Source organism: Trichoderma ghanense (assembly GCF_004382785.1).
Source record: "Trichoderma ghanense strain CCMA-1212 chromosome Unknown scaffold_6, whole genome shotgun sequence".
Lineage (NCBI taxonomy): Eukaryota > Fungi > Ascomycota > Sordariomycetes > Hypocreales > Hypocreaceae > Trichoderma > Trichoderma ghanense.
The window spans coordinates 573,925-593,425 of NW_027395669.1; the positions used below are offsets into that span (position 1 = coordinate 573,925).

At 53.4% G+C, this 19,501-nt stretch overlaps 7 protein-coding genes across 7 annotated transcripts; 2 read left to right on the forward strand and 5 right to left on the reverse strand.

The window, feature by feature from the left end:
* Nucleotides 1–483: 483 nt before the first annotated feature.
* CCMA1212_005802 (uncharacterized protein) lies at nt 484–834 on the reverse strand (the record flags this gene model as incomplete). The annotated part of the gene is made up of 1 exon (XM_073703047.1): nt 484–834. One exon carries the CDS (start codon nt 832–834, stop codon nt 484–486), a length of 351 nt encoding a protein of 116 aa, XP_073558246.1.
* A 5,900-nt stretch (nt 835–6,734) lies between these two features.
* CCMA1212_005803 (uncharacterized protein) lies at nt 6,735–7,212 on the forward strand (the record flags this gene model as incomplete). The annotated part of the gene is made up of 2 exons (XM_073703048.1): nt 6,735–7,016; nt 7,072–7,212. 2 exons carry the CDS (start codon nt 6,735–6,737, stop codon nt 7,210–7,212), a joined length of 423 nt encoding a protein of 140 aa, XP_073558245.1.
* Nucleotides 7,213–8,183: 971 nt separating this feature from the next.
* On the reverse strand, nt 8,184–8,639 carry CCMA1212_005804 (uncharacterized protein; the record flags this gene model as incomplete). The annotated part of the gene is made up of 1 exon (XM_073703049.1): nt 8,184–8,639. The coding sequence occupies one exon, from the start codon at nt 8,637–8,639 to the stop codon at nt 8,184–8,186; it is 456 nt and encodes a 151-aa protein (XP_073558252.1).
* A 2,326-nt stretch (nt 8,640–10,965) lies between these two features.
* Nucleotides 10,966–12,124, reverse strand: CCMA1212_005805 (uncharacterized protein; the record flags this gene model as incomplete). The annotated part of the gene is made up of 3 exons (XM_073703050.1): nt 10,966–11,114; nt 11,362–11,556; nt 11,656–12,124. The coding sequence occupies 3 exons, from the start codon at nt 12,122–12,124 to the stop codon at nt 10,966–10,968; spliced, it is 813 nt and encodes a 270-aa protein (XP_073558251.1).
* A 1,982-nt stretch (nt 12,125–14,106) lies between these two features.
* On the forward strand, nt 14,107–16,068 carry CCMA1212_005806 (uncharacterized protein; the record flags this gene model as incomplete). The annotated part of the gene is made up of 2 exons (XM_073703051.1): nt 14,107–14,215; nt 14,273–16,068. The coding sequence occupies 2 exons, from the start codon at nt 14,107–14,109 to the stop codon at nt 16,066–16,068; spliced, it is 1,905 nt and encodes a 634-aa protein (XP_073558250.1).
* Nucleotides 16,069–16,569: 501 nt separating this feature from the next.
* CCMA1212_005807 (uncharacterized protein) lies at nt 16,570–16,934 on the reverse strand (the record flags this gene model as incomplete). The annotated part of the gene is made up of 2 exons (XM_073703052.1): nt 16,570–16,638; nt 16,731–16,934. The coding sequence occupies 2 exons, from the start codon at nt 16,932–16,934 to the stop codon at nt 16,570–16,572; spliced, it is 273 nt and encodes a 90-aa protein (XP_073558249.1).
* Nucleotides 16,935–17,778: 844 nt separating this feature from the next.
* Nucleotides 17,779–18,675, reverse strand: CCMA1212_005808 (Tyrosine-protein phosphatase; the record flags this gene model as incomplete). Its single annotated transcript, XM_073703053.1, has 2 exons — nt 17,779–18,107; nt 18,165–18,675. 2 exons carry the CDS (start codon nt 18,673–18,675, stop codon nt 17,779–17,781), a joined length of 840 nt encoding a protein of 279 aa, XP_073558254.1.
* Nucleotides 18,676–19,501: the final 826 nt, after the last annotated feature.

The following is a 19,501-nucleotide window of genomic DNA, read 5'->3' on the forward strand; positions in this document are numbered from 1 at the left end:
TTAGGTGGCGCCGGATAAAGTCGAGTTTCCCGTCTTGGACGTGGTTGCTGACGCTCCATCTCGATGAGAGCCGTTGCGACCCTAATGACCCTAATCGCTTGGCGGAAGCAATGTCAAAGGGGGAGGGGGGACAAATCGCCCCGCCGTTGAGCGATCGCACACACAAACACCAAAAGAGAGAGACGGTGTAGTATATGAATTGGTGGGAAGAAAGAAATGGTGGAGAAGTGGGGGACAAAATCGTGAGCGAAGCTCTTTGCACGATGATCGAGTCACGTATAGCGTGAAGGAACATCCTTCATACTACAGTGTTCCGAAAGAGATATCGACAGTGGTAGAAGGGGCAGTAAGACCCTCCCTCAAAAAAAAGGAAAGGTCATTGCCCGTTGAGGATGTCGTGAATGTGTAAAGAATCTCCACGATTCGGTGAGTGTCCGTAAGTTTCTCGTAGAGGATGTGGCGGGTGTGGCAGAGATACCACGATCATGCCCGAGCGTGGTCCCAGTAGCGCTTGCGAGCCTTGACGGCCGTATTGTTGCCTTGGAAGCGGTGCTGGAAGAAATTGAAGACAGCGAACTCATCACGAGTCATAACGTATGCGTCGGGCTGTGCTTCAACCTTGCCCCAGATCTGTGACAGGGCCATGTCCAGAATCTTGCTGACAGTTGGATCCGAAGCGCCATCTGGGCTTTCTCGGGCAATCTCCAGAGCCTGTGCAACGGCGGCATCCTGCTGGGCCTGGTGTTGCTGAGCAGCCGCCGCCCTGGAGGCGTGATAGTGGCGGCTACTCATGCTGGCATAGCCGAGCGAAGGGTCAGGCTGGCGATGCGGCATGGGGCGGATGGGGGGCGAGTGCTTGAGATGCTGCTGGTATTGGTTTGTGGAGGGATGGACAGACAGCATCGTACTGGGAGGTTGAGCACTGGCGGTAGGGGCTGTGGGCATATATAGTCGAAGGCGTGTGGGAGTACGAGCACTTGGAGGAGCCGTACTTGCACGTCAGTGACCGGGGTCTGGCCAGGCTATATAACGCAGGTGCAGCGTTTAAATAGAGGATGCCCCACTAGCAGGACGGGGACACAGGGCGATATGCGGGACGGCGTCTCTGCGAGTCGTGGAGGGATTGTCGATGCGGTCGAGGCGGGAGAGTTGATGGACGATCAGGCTCTGGGCCAGGGAGGGGATCCTTGCTTGTGAGGACACACTCCCAGCAGAACGTTGACGGCTTGGCGTACGGTCCGTGTGTGGGGGCCAAGAAGCGGGTGTGAAGCTTGAGTTGTTGTCGTGCGTCGTTGGTCTGTGCGCGTCTGCAGGCGTGTCCCAAGAGGGGGTTCGCAGCGAGATGCAGCGGCTGTTCTGGGCAATCTAACTTATCGAGAACAGGGGGGTCCCTTGTTGCTGGCGAGGGCAGCTCGAGGCCAGGCGTGAGTCGAGCAAGCAGGAGAGCAGAGGTTGTAGAAAAGGGGGCGTAGGGCGGTCTCGACCACTAGGACGTATCAGAAAAGAACCGGAGAGATGTCTGTGATCAAATCAGAACATTCCCCAGGGGCTTGTGTGAATCTAGAGGTTGGAGGTTGAGGAGAAACAGGGATTACGGCGTCCAGAGGGCTGGAGCAGGTGTTGACCGAGTCTACTTATACTTGATTACATGTACGGCATTATACGTGGACACGAACCGGTCACTGGTCACCGGTCACCATGGAGAACGAAACAACATTCGCCCATCACCTCGAAGCTTCGACTAGCGTCGAGCAAAAGCGAAAAGCCAAATGGCGCAAAAGAAAAGTAGGGAAAAGAAAAAAATCGGGGCCGCGACCACAGCCGGAGCTGAGACATTGCTGTTGCCCGATCCAGTATACCTGCTAATTAGTTCCCAGCATACCTGTCCCGCGCTGTGTCAGTCTGCCGCCCCTCAGCCTTGATATTGAAACGCCTCCGGAGCAACAAGAGCGAAACAAGTAATTGCGCGTGGCAGAACAATAACCGGCAGAGTGACGAGCCAGCGCACCTCTGGTTGGCCAGTGAGCTGGGCCCGAGGTTCCGGGACAGGCGCCGACGGGGGAAAAGTCAAAGATACGAAGTATGGGGGACAAGGCGCGGGTTGGGTCTGTTGGGTACGGTACATGCAACAAGCGAGGCGTTGAGTGGCAGCCGCAGAATCGGATTCAGAAACCAGAATCAGAATCAGAAAGCCTCGAGCGAGCCCCGGCACTAGCTGGCAGTACTTGTTAGCCACGCCGGAGGTGTACAGTAATAGTAGGTACGAGCAGAAAGTCTAAACGCAACGGCAGGGTTACTATAGTCATGCCTCGTCGACCCGACACCGAGCCCACAATAAGAGCCCACAAAAATACCGTGTCAGTGTGCGCTCGATAGTTGGGGCTAATTTAGATCTGAGTTTTTCCAAGTTGATTGCGATCTGTGCATCCATGGACTTGATTCTCCGGCCAGCCAGAACTGACTGGTATGCGTGAAATGCTGAGCAGAGTATATTTTGGGTGCACACACGCATACTGGTTTTATTTTTATTTTTATTTTCGCGCAACAGCGAGTGAGTCAAGACACGACCATATACCTTGCGACCAAAAGTCAGATTCGCCGCTGGCTTATTGGGTTCAGTGTTGTCATTGCCTGCCTCCTTTAGGTATCCTGCCTTTGGGTCCTTACAAAAGGCTATTCGGAGAGCAAGAGCAGTCATTGAGCTTGAATCGTGCTCCACCAACGCTCGATTGCCTCTTATAAGCGCCTGGGTCCAATGACTCGGTGGCTGCTCAGTCCCTGATGGTAAGGAGCGACTCCAGGCTGTTGGTTTCGCTCCGCTGCGTGGACTGTTCGTTGCTTCCCTCGGGAAGAGCGCCTTGCCAGCCTCGACGGTATTCCATCAAGGAAGGAGTCGTCCAGTCCGGGCCGAAATCCTGCCATTTGGCAAGAAACAGGTAGGTAGGGAGGTAGCCTCGCTGGTGGTGCCTGCTGTGCATAAGTCGAGTTTCGGCTAATATTACTACTGCGTCTATCGATTGATGCAATCCAGCGAAGGCCTGAAGCATCTGAGGACAAGCTTCGTACACCGCTCTTGCTTCGGTATTTGGGGTGGCATCCAGGCGATCCGCCGTGTGCAGGTAAAACCATCGTGGTGTGTGTGACTTACGTGTTGGTTGCGTATGGAACTCTGCTGCGTTACACCATCAAAATGGCCAACGACTCGCTCCAAGGCTGGCAAATCTCGATGCAGAACACGCAGGCAGCCGCCAGAAGCTTTCTGTTTCTCACACGACAACTGCCTGGGAGGGGCCGCTAAAGAAGCCGCTTGGGGGCAATTGGTGTGCCTCACTTACGTATACAACGCCGAGCTTTTTGAATCTTTCTTTCAATTATTACCTATCTACGACGATGTTATTCTTTTCTCTTGACAACCAATGTACATAGCAGCTGAGACGGACTGACTGCCCCTGGGAACGCCTTTCCTTTTCCTTTGCTGCCTGCTGGTGAGGTTTGTGTGGGCTCTGCTGGTCAACACGTTTCCCCAGACGCCGTAAAATAAACTTTCGCACCCAGTGGCCCCTTGTTCAGGCTTAGCCTCAGCTCGGTGCTGCGAAGCGGCCAAAGAAGGTCGCCCTGCTGCGCTAATGAGGCACGTCATGCTATGGACTGTTCGGCTAATGTGGGGTGCAAATTACATCCGGGTGCTCCTGCTTCCAAGTGTGCGTCATTCTCCCACGTCTTGTCGGAGCCAATTGCCAAAACTATTTACGTACGACTTCGTTCGGAAGCTTCTATGTTTGTTGTCGAGTAATGCACACGCGCCGTTTCTCTACCTAAATTATACGAGCAATGCAAGTGAAACGTGCGACCTTGGCGGGAAGAATCTCTAGCCCAGCACAGCCCAGGCCGAGGAATGCCAGCTCAGAACCTTGGGCCTCGTCACCACGAATACACTTTTTGGCTGGATTCCATCGCAACTCGCGTGCTCTCGACGCGAAACGCGCTTGATCACGCGCCGACCCCGAAACTCGCCGAAGAAGGCTGAAATCCTGTACAATGCGTACAACGGAAGTGTAGGGCCAACAAACTTTGGTGAGCCGATGTCAAGATGCTTTCTGCGGATCTCACCCCGAGTCTTAAGTCCCCGGTCCAGCACAACAGCCTCTGTGCTCGTTTCTTTTTCAGCTCATCATTGTGCTTGATACTTCGGGGCTTTGCTTACGGTGCAACAGCTCCTGTCAGTTGAGGTACGCCCTTGCCTTTCCCACGTCCAACGCTCTCCTACGGGGCAAGAATACGGGCAGTGGAGAGAGGCTGCGACGCCGCCAGAAACGTGGAAGCCGCCTCAGCGCCTCTCGTCCGCAAATGACGGCCACAATAAAAGCACATGGCCAGAGGATGGTAATTACTGCCTCTGCCGCTATTCAACGAATGATAGCAGCGGTGCTCGGATCAAGGGGCCAGCGTTCAAACGCCTCCCTGAGCCAGCAACTTGCACTTGCCCCCAGCCAGTAAGGACGGGCTGATGCCAAAAAGTCTAATTTTTGGGGGGCGTCTCATTCAGACCACCACATTGTCTCTCCGCCGCATTTTCTTCCCTTCTCCTGCCCGCGTGCATTAGCAGCTTGCCACGAAATCAACCAGAATCGTGGTCCCATTCTACTGGCTGCTTGCCTTGGCTAGTCAATGCGAGCGTGGATCAAAGAGCAGGGCCTCCCGTCTGCTAGTCCGCACACTGACGCCTTCGATGAGCGTGTCTGGGATCCATCGTCGAAATCGCACACAGAGCAGTCTCTCGCTCAGCACCCGGTGACAGTCGGTGTAAGTCGGTGTCAGCTGATCTGCCCTGGCCGACCGTCTCCGATCATTCTCTCTGACTTGCCGTTTTCTACAGGGCCCAAAATGTTGAGGCATGCTGGCGATACTTACCACTTCATGCTGTCCTGATAATGCTCATCAAAGGCTCTGATCAGCTAGAAAACGAAAAGCATCCTTGTGTTACGAGAAGGTACAAACACATATCACCACCGACGAGGACAGACACATAGGCTCCCAGACGTTCATTCATTGCTCCATGTGCCTGTCCGGGCTCTCAGGGTGGATCATTATGTTGCACTACTCCCACGATAGCCGTTGGAGGCAACAGCAGCAGCTCTGCTTTGCGCACGCGCTAAAGACTGAATAACGACACAATGTCTCTTGGTTGACGTTGACCTGTCTTAGGCTCCCCACCTTTGCAGATTCTGGTGGGCCAGATTCGATGCCGCGCTTCGAGGATGACGCCGAGAGCAGATGCGAATTGCCTATTATGGAACTCGGTCTGAGTGGTAGGCCTCGGCATGTGCAAGAAGGTATCCGAGCGCTAGAAGCCATGGTCTAGGCGATACCGTGTTGGAATCACTCCCCGACGCAGATTTTCTTCCTCATTGCGTCTTCTTCGAAGACACCATCACAGACGTGCAGTAGTTAGGCTGGGAGGGGGGAAATTGGGTTTACACACAATAGGATCAACATGGCGCCAGCTTCCAATGGATGGACTCGGTCTGTTGGATGCCCTTCGACAGTCCACCCCGAGGGGTGCCCAGGGACTCTACACGCATCATGAGATGGTTTTCAATGCTCTCACAATTGCCAGGCGGCCCCATTGGTGGGCATATGCTGGAACTTGTCGTCTCCACAGCATCTGGAGGGCATGAAAAAAAGAATGATGTTGCCGGCGGACATGCCGTTGCAACGACTCGTGCACTCATGCTGCAGCAATGCGATCATCAACCGCACGCTGCAACAAGAAAGCGTATTCTTGTGTGCCGTCGACTCCCTCCCACCAAAACCAGGCTCACATAGGCAAGCCGCAGCCTGGGACGCCGCGAACCAGATGCATGAGAAGGGCAACATGTATCGTGCATATGCTCGTGCATGCACAGACAAGAGAGCCCCTTCTCCCCATCTGCAATGAACCTCCACGCTGGTTCCCACGCCGGTCCCGGCAGACAACTTCCAAGGGTGGTAAGGATAGCGGCGCTAGACAACCGGCGACGCATGTCAGAGCCAAACCATGGCCGGCGTCCAACGAAATTCCCGCGCAGCTCCCCCATATTCAGGACGCCCCGCAGAGACCCGGAAACCGAATTTCTGGGAGAGCTCATTTGTGTGTTGTCTCTCGGGTTTCATGTCGCCCGATTCTCATCGGTCCTGGCATCGACCGCCTGTCATCAAGGGGTCCGACAGGGTCGACGCAACTGGTACTACGTACTCTCCACCAAGGCACGCACGAAGCGACGAAGTGGTGTGGCTACGCAAAAACGACCTGTTTCTTCACACAGAATCCGGATGGCGCTTGGATGCATGATACGGAACATACCCAATGCCAAGACCGCTGCCGTGCCGCACATCGCTGCATGCTGCATGCTGCAAGCACGGAAATACCCAGACGACGAGACTCGCATTACACCTCAATCACACACTAAGGCAAGCGCAGATCTTTTAGCATCAAGTACCTACGCCGCATCGAGGTGGGAGGCCGGTACTTTTCTGCCGGGTTGGAATGCACTGCACGAGCAGATAGTTCAGGCTTCTCTGCCCAGTCGCCTTGCAGAACGAGTGGTGAGGGGCGAGAGATATATGCGCAAACATGTGCTTGTATGCGAGGAAACGGAAATGAAACCATACCCACGCCCCTTTCCAACCACTCTGTCAGCCCACTCCAACAGGGAGCTGCATGCTTCGTCGACAGGAATGGGGGCCTTGCCAGCATGGAAGCCCAAGATGGAGATTCAAAAAGTTCCCGTGCCGTGGACAAAGTGCCTGGAAATGCGGCCCGTGTGCCGTGGGTTTTTGACATGCAAACACCACACCAGACCGCCCGCCTTTGCATACTCGTACGCGGTTCTTCGCCGAGCCAGGGTGGGCATATGCAACCCCGCAACTCTAAGGGGCAGAAGAGGCGCGACCCTTTGGACGGCTCCCTCGATTCCCTTTGTCTCAACGGGACTTTGTTTTCTCTTGCTACGCCTCGACTGGAATTGGGCGCCGAAGTCGGTTGCCCTGATTGCCCAATGGGTCTGTACAGTATGAACTTCTCTAGGGAAGGCCCCAGTCATGGGGGCTCGCGGGTTGGCCCTACATGTAACTGGCGCTGCCGCAGCTGCCGCTGTTATTGTTGCAACTACTGGCCACACGTCTAGCACCTACTTGGGCGAAGCCTCGGGAGATCGAGATGCTCGCCAATGAAAGGCCGCCACCGGCCGACGTTCCTGGCTCCGGTACTGGAAACCGCATGAGGTGTGCGTGTTGTCTGCGGGTTCAAGCACTCGTGTGTCTCGTTTGTCTGTGCAAGCAATAATACCATCCCACGACTGCTCCTGGTGGTACGAGCAGCGGCAGCATCCAAGACTGCTGCCGAGTCTGCAGCGTGCAGCAAGCAAGCGGCCCTTTGTGTCTCGGTCAGCCATTCCGGATGCAGTTTTGCCTACATATGAGGCCTCGGCAAATCCTGCATTACTTATTACCGCCCGCATATGCAATGCGATGCCGCCATCGTCCGCACATCACCCACGCGAGCATGCGGGCCTCGTCTCCGGGCAGCCAATAGGCCGAATATGATGGGCCCCACCAACCCGGGCATTGACGTCTTGTCTCCCCGTACCGCACTCAAGGTCACTTCCACGGTTTTTCGTCGTTACCAAATGCTCAACGCTCTCGTGCCTGTCTGGGTTAGGCATTGAGTCAGTCAAGGCAGTTCGGTCTGCACTAGTAGGAGCAGAGCCGTGGACGCTGCCGAACAGAGTTTGATTGGGCAATGGTTCGACACGCCAATTGACAAGCGGCGCGTTACATTATTCAGGCCTCCATCTGTCATCTGAGATTGCCCTGGCGAGGAACAACCTAGAAGCGAAACCAAAGCCATCCTCATCATGGCCCCGGCAAGAACAGGGCAGCAATGGCCCCCAAGCCAGACCGCCTACCTGCTCCGTACATGTACTGGGCAGCCCCAATGAGCGGCCGCTCGCTAGATGTTCCGGCTCCACCGCGCCGGGGCTCCCTGAAAACTCTATTTAATGGGTTTGTGGGCTTCTTGCCAGGGGGAGATGGAGGTCGAGAGGGTCCCCGATATAGCGGCAACAACGTGGCTCCAATTACACAGCGCGTGGCAGGGGGGAACAAGAGGGAACCGGCCCTTTCATGCTCGGCTCTCTATGACTTCAGTCTGTTTGCTTGAGCACTGCTGCTGTGTAGCTCCGGGGTTGGTAGGGTGAGCTGCAGAAAGGGGACGCACAAGCGAGCCCAAGGCCCCCTTCTGCTTCATGACCCGTGCAAGTCGTCACCTTGTTTCTTCCCGCCTCGCCATCGCCAACTCGACCGGAAGCCGCTCCGTAGGATTGTCCGGGGATGTGTTGCTGCGTCGAGTCTTTCCTGTTCATAAGCTTGATGTTGGGGTAATCGCGGCTTGTCACATTTGTGTCGGCACCAGAGACGAGGCGACTAGGCAGCTTCCGCTGTGATCCGTGCTGCTTATTGAAGACATCGCAGCGTGGCTTGTGGGTTCTCGAGCACACACACACACAGGGCAGCATGTCACTCTTCAGACTTGTGTACGGGGAAACCGCATCATCGCCATCATAGGCCTCACCCTCGCCATGACGTTGGCCAGCACTCATTCATCGCCCCGACGCCTCGAACTCGCTGCCGCTACCGTCCCTACGGCTACCTCCCCGCTACCTTGCAGCCTCCACGCATTGGCTGTCGGGCTTCGGAGTCCATCTGCCTCTCCCTGCCTCACCAGGACGCACCTCGAAAGCCAGTTCCTCGGTCGGTGATTACAGATGACGCCTCCTTATTCCACACTTTGGTTGGCCATTTCCGGTCCACAAGACAAAGGAAGCCAGCCGTTCTTTTCCCTTCGTCCATTGTTTCCGCCCCGATGTTAGGAGGAGCACTGTTGTCTACTCCACAGGCTGCTTCATCTTGCCCGTTTTAATCTTTGGGTCTTGCCAACTCCCCGTGAAAAGGGCGGAAATCCCAAGGCTTTCTACCGACACTCCACCTTCCTGATCGTGCGACTATGTCTCAAACCTAGAATTTATCTAGAAGGCTGGATTCCAAGCTACGGCTTGATTGCTCCTCAGTCGAACGCCTCTTTGGCCCCCAAAACGGTCCGTATTACTTCGTTGCTTCGTCGGCCCCAGCTTTGGCCGCTTGTCAAGATGGTCTGAAAGCCTAAATAACACGTTTTAGGTCGCACGAGGCGTTTTCCGTCTTCCACTTGCTCATTTCATTTTATTCACCCACCCCCCAGTGGGAGAGGAGATGTCCACCCAGTTGTTGCCATAGCTCTCTGTCTCTTCAGCTCGCGCTCCCTGGGGAGCATGTCTGATGCAGACACTCCCCGCCTGACTCTGAAGGGAAATTGTTGACACGGAACCGTTGACACAGAGATGCACTTCGCCAAACCACGCCCAAGCACTCACTACTTTTCTATTTGTGCTTTTGAGCGCGGACTCTGTCGGCCCGAGACTGCTTTTGTCGTTCTCAGGACTTGAACTTGTACGAAGCAGCAATCGGGAAATGAATGGTCATGGACCACGGAGACTTTCGGCTTTCATCGACGAAGTCAATGTCTGGCAGTATTATCTACTCCTCGGAAGTTCCCAGGCCCTCTGCAGTCTTGCCACGATTATCCGATTCATGCAAGTTCCGCTTTCTGCTCGGGAGATTCCTCGTCTCATTGTTCAAACGCATCTTACGACATGTGTTCACTTACCCGATTTCACTTTTTCATTTTGCCCAACTCTCATAGACTTAGCCACATTCCAGTTCCGAATCCCGATACCGCTGGGACGGCGCTTTTTTCTCTTTCTGTACGAAGGGGTTTGTAAGCGTTTTGCTTCCCTTTCCTCTTTTGTCTCTCGGGGGCGTTTCTTCCCTTTCTCCCTTTTCCCGCCGATGACGGTGTTTTACTTCTTCTGGTATTAGGTCGCATGTCCGTCCAAAGGCAATTCGGAAACTAGCCCAGCGGTAATTCCTCTCGGGAATAACTGCCCAGTTCGAAGGGGAGGAGGAAGAGAGAGTGTGACGGGAATGTGTGCCCCCCCTTTATTTTTAATTTTTTTTTCTCGTCGGTTTTTGTGAACTGATGACAACTCTTCCGGCGGCGGCTTTGTTTGCTCGTCTGTCCCCATCACATCCGCTACTAATGCACCTCGTTTACAGGTCTTTTCGCGCTGTCATGCTCTTGTTTGTTGTCCCCTCTGTTTCCGAGCTGTCAGGCTTGGGCTGTCGGGCATCAAGCATCAAGTCAAGGGATCAAGGTACGAACAGCCGACTAGCCGTCAACAAGGGGAGGAGACTAGGTCTTACCGGTATCTTCTTGTCTTGGGGCTTCGAGTTTTTCCATGGACCTTGCCCGATTCAGGGCCGGTGAGGGATGTGGCCTGACGGATTTACCTACCAAAGTGCTTTTATTGCCATTCAGCATTCAGGAGCCGTTTAAGCGGGAAACTTCGATGCGAGTTTGTGTATTGTGGGTTCTATCGCCGAGAGACTTCATAACTCCAACACCCCCCCCCCAAAAAAAAAAAAAAAAAAAAAAAAAAAAAAAAAAAAAAAGAAATCTTTCTTTGCTTCTCTGGTTGCAGATGGTCTCTGGCGAATGAATGCCTTCTCCAGCACGCCCCATTCCCAATGGTCTATAGTACTTACTTCTTACATGCATAGCGATTCCATACGCCTTTCTGCATGTGTCTTCGCTGCAGATTTCTTTCTTCCCCACTCACTCCCCTCCTCTTCCTCCTTGTCCTCCCCCTTCCCTCCCGTTAAACAAACATTGATAATAGTATTACAAAATATCTTGAAACCGCCGGGACAAGAGAGAGGGAGAGAGAGAGATAAACAAGGAGCATGCTTACACGCAGATCTGGGAGGACAGGGGAATATGCCGGCTTGTTCTTTGAGTTTTGAGTTCTTCCCGTGACCTTTTTTCCTGTCTCAAGAGCGTGGGGTCCGTTTTCCAATGTTCCAACCCCAGCCCCGGAGGACCTTGACCACCTTGGGAGTGACGGCCGCGGTCAGGGGCACCCGGACAAAGATGAAGCTCTTGTGGATGGCGTACGCGAGGGCTAGCTGGGTTGCCAGGCCTGTCAATGGAGAAGAGAAGTGGTGATTAGCTTCCCGTGATTCTTCTCAGATCATATATCACATCGTGCCATGTCCTCGCTGGCAAGTTACACTCCCTGGAAAGGAGCAAGGCTGCGCCATGACGTGGAGACTTTGGCAAAGGAACACATGTTTTTTTTTGTTCCCTTTCTTAACACTGGCGTGATACCAGTTGCGGTAGTAGGGGGCCTTTTTTTTTTTTTNGGGGGGCGGTGTTGTTAGACTTACTGGCTTCCTCCTTGTTGCGCTCCTGGGCCTTTTCGACTCCCCAGCCGACCATTTCGACCTTGTCGCTGATGTCGTTGTTGCCCAGGCGCTGCTCCTCCTCCTTCTTCATGGACTGTCGCCATTCGTGCCATCGCGTGCGGACGGATTCGGGGATGAACTTTGCGACTGCCGATACGACGTAGTGCTCGACTTGACCTGTTTGTTCCGCCCATCCTCATATTAGCCATTCGAACAAGGAGAAAAACATGCGGCTGAAGAGCTCGAAGAAGACCGGTAAGGGAAGGTTCGTCGTACCTATTCTCTCCGTCCCGACGATCCTCACCAGCAGGAAGCAGAACGGGAAATCCAGGACGCTGAGCGCAAAGTACACGCCGACGGCCGACCATCCGTATTCCCTGGACAGCTTCTTGAACCTCCCGCTCAGCGAAAGGTTCTCCTCCTTGACGCCCCGCGCGGTGCTGCGCCTCCACGCCGAGAAGAAGAAGCTCCTCCGCGTTTGCGCGGCTCCCCTTGCGAAGCTCTCCGCTGTTCTGGCGCCTGGTCGCAACGAGGCGCCGTGTTGTCGCCAGGCTGCATGTAATCTCGTCGTCCATAATGAACTGCTGCTGCTGCTGCTGCCGCCGCCGGTCGTCTGGGGTTTTGTGCTTGGCTGGGACGAGAAGAGTCTCGTCCAGATGTCTTTCAATGGGGTGCCGTGTTGCGCCGATGCGCTTTTGGCCTCCTTGAAGGGTATCGCCCGGGATTGAAATGCCGTTCGGAACATTGCGTGGAATGCGGTTGTGATTGATGTTTTCGTTTTTTTTTCCCTCCTCTTTGACACCGATGTGTAGCTGTTCTAAGATTGATAGCCCGTCCGTGGAACAATGGACGATAGGTAGGTAGACGAAAAGTGGCGGGAATTCGCGGCGAAGCTCGTGGAAGGGATTCGCTGGTGAGATGGAAATAGCGGAACCTCGGAGCTCGCAGAGTCCGTACCTGCAGCGATTGGTATAAGCAAATCCGCCGGCGAAGACAACTCCAATTGCAAATTGTCTTTTCAAAATTGCAGATTAAGAAGTGAGAAGGACAGTCAAATCGTAACAGCTAAGCTTCCGGAAGCTCAATTTGTTGGGGCCGGTGGGGTTATCAAGGCACGGAGCTGTGACTCTTTTTTTTTTTTTTTTTTTTTTTTCTCTACTACTTTTTTTCGCCCTCTCTGGCTAGGGTCGCTTCGAACTTCTTCGGTTTTTTTGCCCGCGTCAGGTCACGATGATGTAAAAAAAAAACGGCTCTCCGTGATCCCGGTCCATCGTGGGATCTGGGCAGGGATGCAAAAGACGCGCTAGCTGGAGGGAGGATGTCACGTGCTGGATTGGGAGGTGACGACATTGAAGATGCAGCGCTGTGAGGGTTGGAAGATGTCAACAGATAATGGAGATGAATTTTACTCGTATGATGATAATTTTGGAGAAATTGCTTGACTGCTGTTTGATTGGAGGAGAACAGTCGAATACACCTGAATGCTGAAGTGCTGATGTGCAGAAGCTTGGCAGCTTAGAAGGTCCCAGGAGGAAGCGGTATGAGAGACCGATATTGCAAGTGTTTCTTGGAAGGAAAATATAATAACCTACAGCTCAATTCATTTTGTCTACTACATTGTCATTGCTGATGGAATCTGTTTCTCAATATATGACTCTGAGATCACCTAGTATCGATTTGGCGTCAAGTTTCGGAAGTGTTTCGAGGTTTGATGTTGGACAGTTGCCATGATACCTCCCCGTGCCTCATCTGCGAGGCACTTGATGCAGTTGCCACCATATGAGTTCTGATGGTCAAAGAGGAAACGAAGAATTTACCTTGGTTGACAAGAAACGAAAGGCATCTCGCATTGACCGCCCGTGATCCTACACTCCCTCTTAGACCCGGTCGTGATCTCAAGCCCAGCATCGTGACATGAGAAGCGAATCAAAGCTCTTATATACTCGCTTTCCTCGTACTCGTATCTTCATGCAAGATAAGCGAATCTTCGTCTGCAGTGAATCAGGAACGGCTGCTAGTGGCTCCTTCCGCTCGCTCAGGGGCATCGTCTCCCCTGGGCAGCTGTTCGTCACCTGCCAAGTCGCCAACATCAGGCCTGTCACTCCCTAAAGGCCTCTGCAGAAGAGCTAAGCTCTGCTGCACTGCATGCCATAAGGGTGCGTGCTCTGAACTTTTCTTCTTCTCTCCACCGACTTCGGCTTTCCCTCCCTTCTCTTCCTCTTCAATCCCTTCTCGCCAAATCATGGGCTCCTAATGCCACCACCCTGCCCTCTCTCAAGCTGCACCGCTTCCCCCTCGCACTTGAGCTCTTTCTTTCCGATAATCCAAGTCAACAGGTCCTTCGCTTACTCTCGCCTCTGGGACATGACCGTCACCAGATTCCGAGCCGATCACCCAGACCGTATGTATGATCCTGGTGGCCGACCTTAGGCGTCACCAGAGTCTCATCTCTCGCGCAGAGCTGGCTGCGTGATCTGTCCTCGGCCATCAAATATTCACCCGACCGCCGAAAACGTTCTGGCCGTCTATCACGCCAGTCACCGGATTTCCTTCCCCATTCCACTCGTTTGACTGACTGACTCCGATTCACTCGTTGATTTCCTTCCGTCGTTCTTTTCGTCGCTCATTTTTATGGTAGTGGTTGGTTTGATGTCTCATCGTCTTTGATTTACTGGCTCATTCAACCCCATTCAACCGGTGTCATTTTCAGCACGACCTCTCCTCGAAATGGCACCTCCTTCGCGTACCTACGGCAAGAAGAGGAGCTTCTTTGGGTCTTTGAGTTCTCGACACCGATCCAGGATCTCGACTGATTCTCTGCCGGCCAAGAACCCGGGTATGTCATCTGCTCCCACCCAATGTTGTACAGACGGAGCTAACTTTGCACTGATAGACCATGGCTCACCGTCCGTGAATGCCTCCTACGACACCGTGAAGCAAAGCACCAGGTCGCAGAAGCATGTCCACGCGGCCAGCATTGATGATATTGCGAGCGCCTTACTCGATGACAGCGACTCAGAGATGCCGGAAGAAGAAGAGGCCATACAACAGTCAGAGAAGGGCATTCTCGACTCCCCAACTTCTACTGCGCCAGCTCTCGAAGCATCTGCAGCTCAAGTAGGAGAACAACGCACCACCTCTTATTCGCCGAGTGCTTCCAAAGAGCGAACAACCAGCAACAGCAGAGGCTACCGACCAGGTGCTCCTCGAGTCCAGAAGGCGTCGCCCATCAAGTTTACCAAACCCCCCAGGCATCGTGGAAACTCAACTTCGTCTCCTAAACGCAAAGACTTCAACTTGATCCGTCCCCTCGCAGATCCCGTGAAAAAGTCTACCAATCGCTCCTCATATATTGTCTTGAAAGATTCGGAAACGGTTTGCCTCCTTCCCCACAACGTCATGGACGGAGCTCCGAGAATTCTCTTACAAGGCGACATGACCAGCCAAGGCTGCGCTGTCGCGGCGAGTGCCGATGAGATTCAGGAGAAGGTGTGCGCCATGTTGGCTGCAACCGACGCTTTGAAGCCGTCGCCTTCCCAGGCTCGGCCAAGGAAGTCGCCCGTCTCCAAAATGACTCGCATGACGCCTTCACGGATGCTGGCCAAGGTGTCAAGTGCGTGGGACCGATGGCAGGTGAAACCGTCCAATACATCCGCAGCCAAACCGCGTGCAAAGCTCACGAAGCAGCCTATTCGGCATGACCCCAACGGTCCTTTGACTTCCCACCCGGTGTTTCACTCGCCACCACTTCAAAGATCGTCTTTGATTGACACAATTGAGATACGTCTCAACGAAGGAGACAACCTCAATAGGAAGAAGGTGCAGCAAATGGTGGGAGGTCGTGTAACTCGCAAACCTGTTGCCAATGACGGAAACGCCCTCAGGAGTGGCCGATCCCTGGACGATGACCCTTTTGCTGAGTCTGCCCCTTATCATCACCCAAATTCCTTTGAGAATGGCGCAAAGATGAAGATCATGCTTGGACCTAGCGTATCTTCTCTCCTCATCATCGACCCCTTTGAAGCCGAAAAGGGGTTCGAGAGTAACCTCGAAGATAGGATCTTGAGCTCTTCCCCCGTCTGTGCATCAACGCCCCGAATTCACCTTCACAGGGTACAGACCCCGACGGGTGGGGAAAGTGTCAATGAGCATTGCTCGAAAGTGCCGACGCAGATGAGCCTCGAAAAGATGACCACGGACTTTTCTGCATACCCATCTCAAGAGGCTGTGTCCCTCGGGAAAGCTCCAGATCAGGAGGTACAGCTGAGGCCATTGCCGAGTACTGATCGCATTGCCGTCGGATTCCTGCGAGACGCCCCCTCTTTAGATGCCTGCCATGGCAAATGGTCAAAGAAGCATCCATCTCCGAGCAAGAGAGATCTGGAAGAGCTCGAGATAGCCTTCCGATGCTATAGCGAGCTCAAGCGACGTGGAATAGGCGAAGAAGCGGACGAGCTTGCGGCGCACTATACGCCCTCGGCTCGATATCTGTCCCCGCGAGACACAAACAGGCTGATGAGGACGCGTGAAGAAGATGCCCAATCCATGCCTGCCTTTGAAGCCCAGTCACCCGCCAAGTCTCGTATGCGACGCCCAACTGACGAAGTGCGACGCCGTCATCATATTCGCCTCGCTCCCATTTACCGCCCAGCCATCCCACACTCTGACGAAATTGATGAGCTGCAGTAATTCCCGAGTTGGGCGCATCTACTTGGAGGTGGTGAACATATTGGAGTCGCCATTTGAACCAAACATCAGAAATCACACAAAAAAAAAACCCCCCAAGAAATGACAAAAGGGTAATGGGTTAGTTGGCAAGGAAGGGCAAGGAACGGAATGGAACTGCAAACATTGAGGGCGAGAGAAAGGGGATATTAATTACAGTACTTCCAGAGTGGTTTCTACGCAAGGGCTCGCCTGGAAACTGTTGCCTCCGAGTGGTGCTCGCACACGAGCCCACATCTACAGTTGGCTTTGATAGAGTATAATACATCGGAGTTACGAGGAAATAGTCGGCAGGAATTTGATGCTCTTAGAGAAATCAAGATAATAATTCAATAGATAGGTATAATTCATCTAGGTAAAGGAATGTGAAGCATGGCAATTGCCACTTCTGTAGGGTATCATGGTATCATTCTGCGTCATCATCTCGTCGTGGTGTAAGAACCTGGAAGGGCCGTCATCCATGAATTACAAGAAGCGTCTGCGGCGGTGCGAGCCACGACCATCCGTGCCACGCATTCTGCGAGTTCCAGCAGCCTAGATTTGCAATATATGTCAGTCATCGAGTACTTGAAGCCAACCAGCAACTGATATACAAGGGTATGTCGTAGTAGAGAGTAGAAACATACCTTTACACCAGGACGACGAGTCAAGCTTCCCTTGAGCCTGGTGAGCGCTCCGCTGACCTTGTCCTTGAGGGTCGGCTTGCGCTTTTGATGATGGACGACGCGAGGCTCCCTCCGGGCGAAGATGCTGCGGCGGTAGGGCCGAGCGGTGGTTGTTGTAGTCGTGGTGGCGGGTGCGTGGTGTCGGCGGCGGGTTGTGAAGGGCATTTTGTTGGTCTGTTGTGAATAAACTTGTCTGTTTGGCTAGGTTTTGTTGTTTTGAGTTGCCGTAGAGTTGTATGATGGATGTTTTCGGCGTAGGATGAGTGGGATCGAAGAAGGATGCAAGGGGGATTTATATACTTGCTTTGACATATGGAAGATGGAGGATGGGGGGTTGGAAATGGTGTATGTACGTGATGATGCAAGTGAGATGGGGGTGTGCGTGTGATATTACCCTGCAGGAATCAAGGACGACGATCACAACGTAATTGCACTCCCCGATAAATCAGGCTTCTTGGTAGTCCGTATCTACAATCATGGATGGTATCAATAAGAAATTGATGCCTTATTGTATGCATTGAGTTGCACGTTGTTGTACGACCAATCATGCTGGCAAGTTATTTACGGAGCTGGTTGGCCCAGGTTTGAAAGCCTGCCAGTTGACGTCACTTGCAACGAGCTTGTTTGGCGATGGCTCAATTAGAACTGCCCGGATTGTCTTGGACCCTGTGGCTTGAGACGTCATGTGTGGCGTTGGTGGAGGGTGGGTGTGGCTGGTAGTGCGTCACTGATAGGACCGTCATCGAGATCAAGCGACTTCAACTTGGCATTTTCCATTGTTCAACACGATAATCCACTTGTTTCGAGATTTCAACAGGTCGTTGAGAGTCTAGCTATCTAGGTGGGGGCATATTTACATGCTCAAAATAGTCGCTACCCTTGGTCAAGCCTTTTCCAATCCGCTTTACTACATCTCCTTCAGCGTCTTGAGCGTCTATGGTATCACAAACAACAATGCAAACAAATTGACAACTGCCACTTTCCTTCTTACAGTCGCATTTGCAGAGAATCAAGAGCGAATGTTCTTCTTGATGGTAACAAGATCTTCCTCTGAAATTCCCAGGCCCTTGGTGATGTAGCCATCCCAACCGCCAAATTTCTCCTCGAGGCCTTGGAGGAACGCGGTCCAATACTGTGGTCGAAGCTCAACGAGGTTGTAGAATCCCGGGGTCTCCATGTCGTCGGTGCCAACGCTAGCCAAGGCAAACTTGAGGAGCTTGTCACGAGCGACTTCGGTGCCGATACGGGAGAGCATATAGTCACGAATGGCATCATCGGTGGCTGTGCCGGCGAGGTGGTGGAGGAGACCGGCGAGGACTCCGGTGCGGTCACGCCCGGCTGGTTCATAGTGTTAGTGCTACGAGGGCAATACAGAGCCAAAGCGTGTTCGCTCACCTGTGCAATGGAAGAGGAATGGCTCTGTGGGCTTGTCCCTGATGTGCTCCAGCACCGCCTTGTAAGTCGGCGCATAGGTCAGGGCAACAGCCATGTACTGGTCCTTCCAAGCGGCGCTGCCGTCTCCCTTGGCGAAGTCGGCCAAGCTCGGCGTCTTGTACTCTTGAGACCCAGGGAACCAGACATTCTCGACTCCCTCAATCTCGGGATCGGGGCCGTGTTCTCGCTCAATTGGCTTGCGCAGGTCGAAGATGCGGCGCACGTTGCCCTTGATCCAGGCCACCGTGTCGGGGTCCTGGCCGGCGTATTCGAGGGTGCCGCAGCGGAAAACGCGCCCGGGGGGGATCTTGCTGCCGGGCACGGCGCCAACGTCGCGGGCGTTGATGAGCGTCCTGGAAGGGATGAAGGGCGCAGTGGAGAGAAGAGGGAAGAGCTTCTCTGGCGCAATGGGCTCGCTGACGTGAGTCTGGAGGAGAGCGTCGAGCTCGGCTGTTGACGCTGGAGTAGCCATGGCTGTGAGTTTTGCTGGGTGTCGTTGAGGAATTGTCGAGAGGAGCGGCTCGGTCGTGATATGGATTTCTGCTTCTTCTGCGGCGGAATCTGTATTCAGCTCTTTATTTGCAGAGGCGGTTAAGAAGAAGACAGAAAAGAATGAGAAGAAGTAGAAGAGGAAGAAGAAAGAGGAAGAGGACGACGGATTGTTTGGCGGTTGGTTGTTGGCCCAATTGGGACGGATGTGACAAAGGAAGGCCACTAGGTACTAAGCAAGCTGACGGATTGCCGGAAATCGGTTCTTATATACGCTCTTTCCTATCCTAGGTAACAATGAATGCCGGCATCACATGGGGAAGGAACGGTTTGTTTCAGCGATTGTCTCCTTCCTGCGGCATATTGGGTAAGCAATTCGATCATCACTTGACACTCTGGCACGTGAATCATGGACTTCGATCAGCAATTCATCCGAAAACATATACATACACTCGACTTTAACCTCACACAACGCATCAACTATTCTCGTGATGTTGTCGCGGGAACCCCAAGCATAAACAACTCTCACAAAGGAGGGGTTCTTTGAACAGGTTGCCCCTCCTTGTTCCTCGGTCCGTCCATTCATTCATCCACCCCGCCATTCAGGCATTGTGCTAACCCATGGTTCATGCTACAAGTAGTGTCCGCACGGCCAGTCCCTGACCAGCAGCAAATGAACTTGGTCCAACAAATCAAAAACGGGAATCCAAGATGCGTTGGCCAGAGATAAGGCATCGCGCCACCAGGGCCAAGAAAAAAAAGCCTCGGGGGGCTCTTAGGGGAAACTCAAAGAAAACATTCCTTAGAAG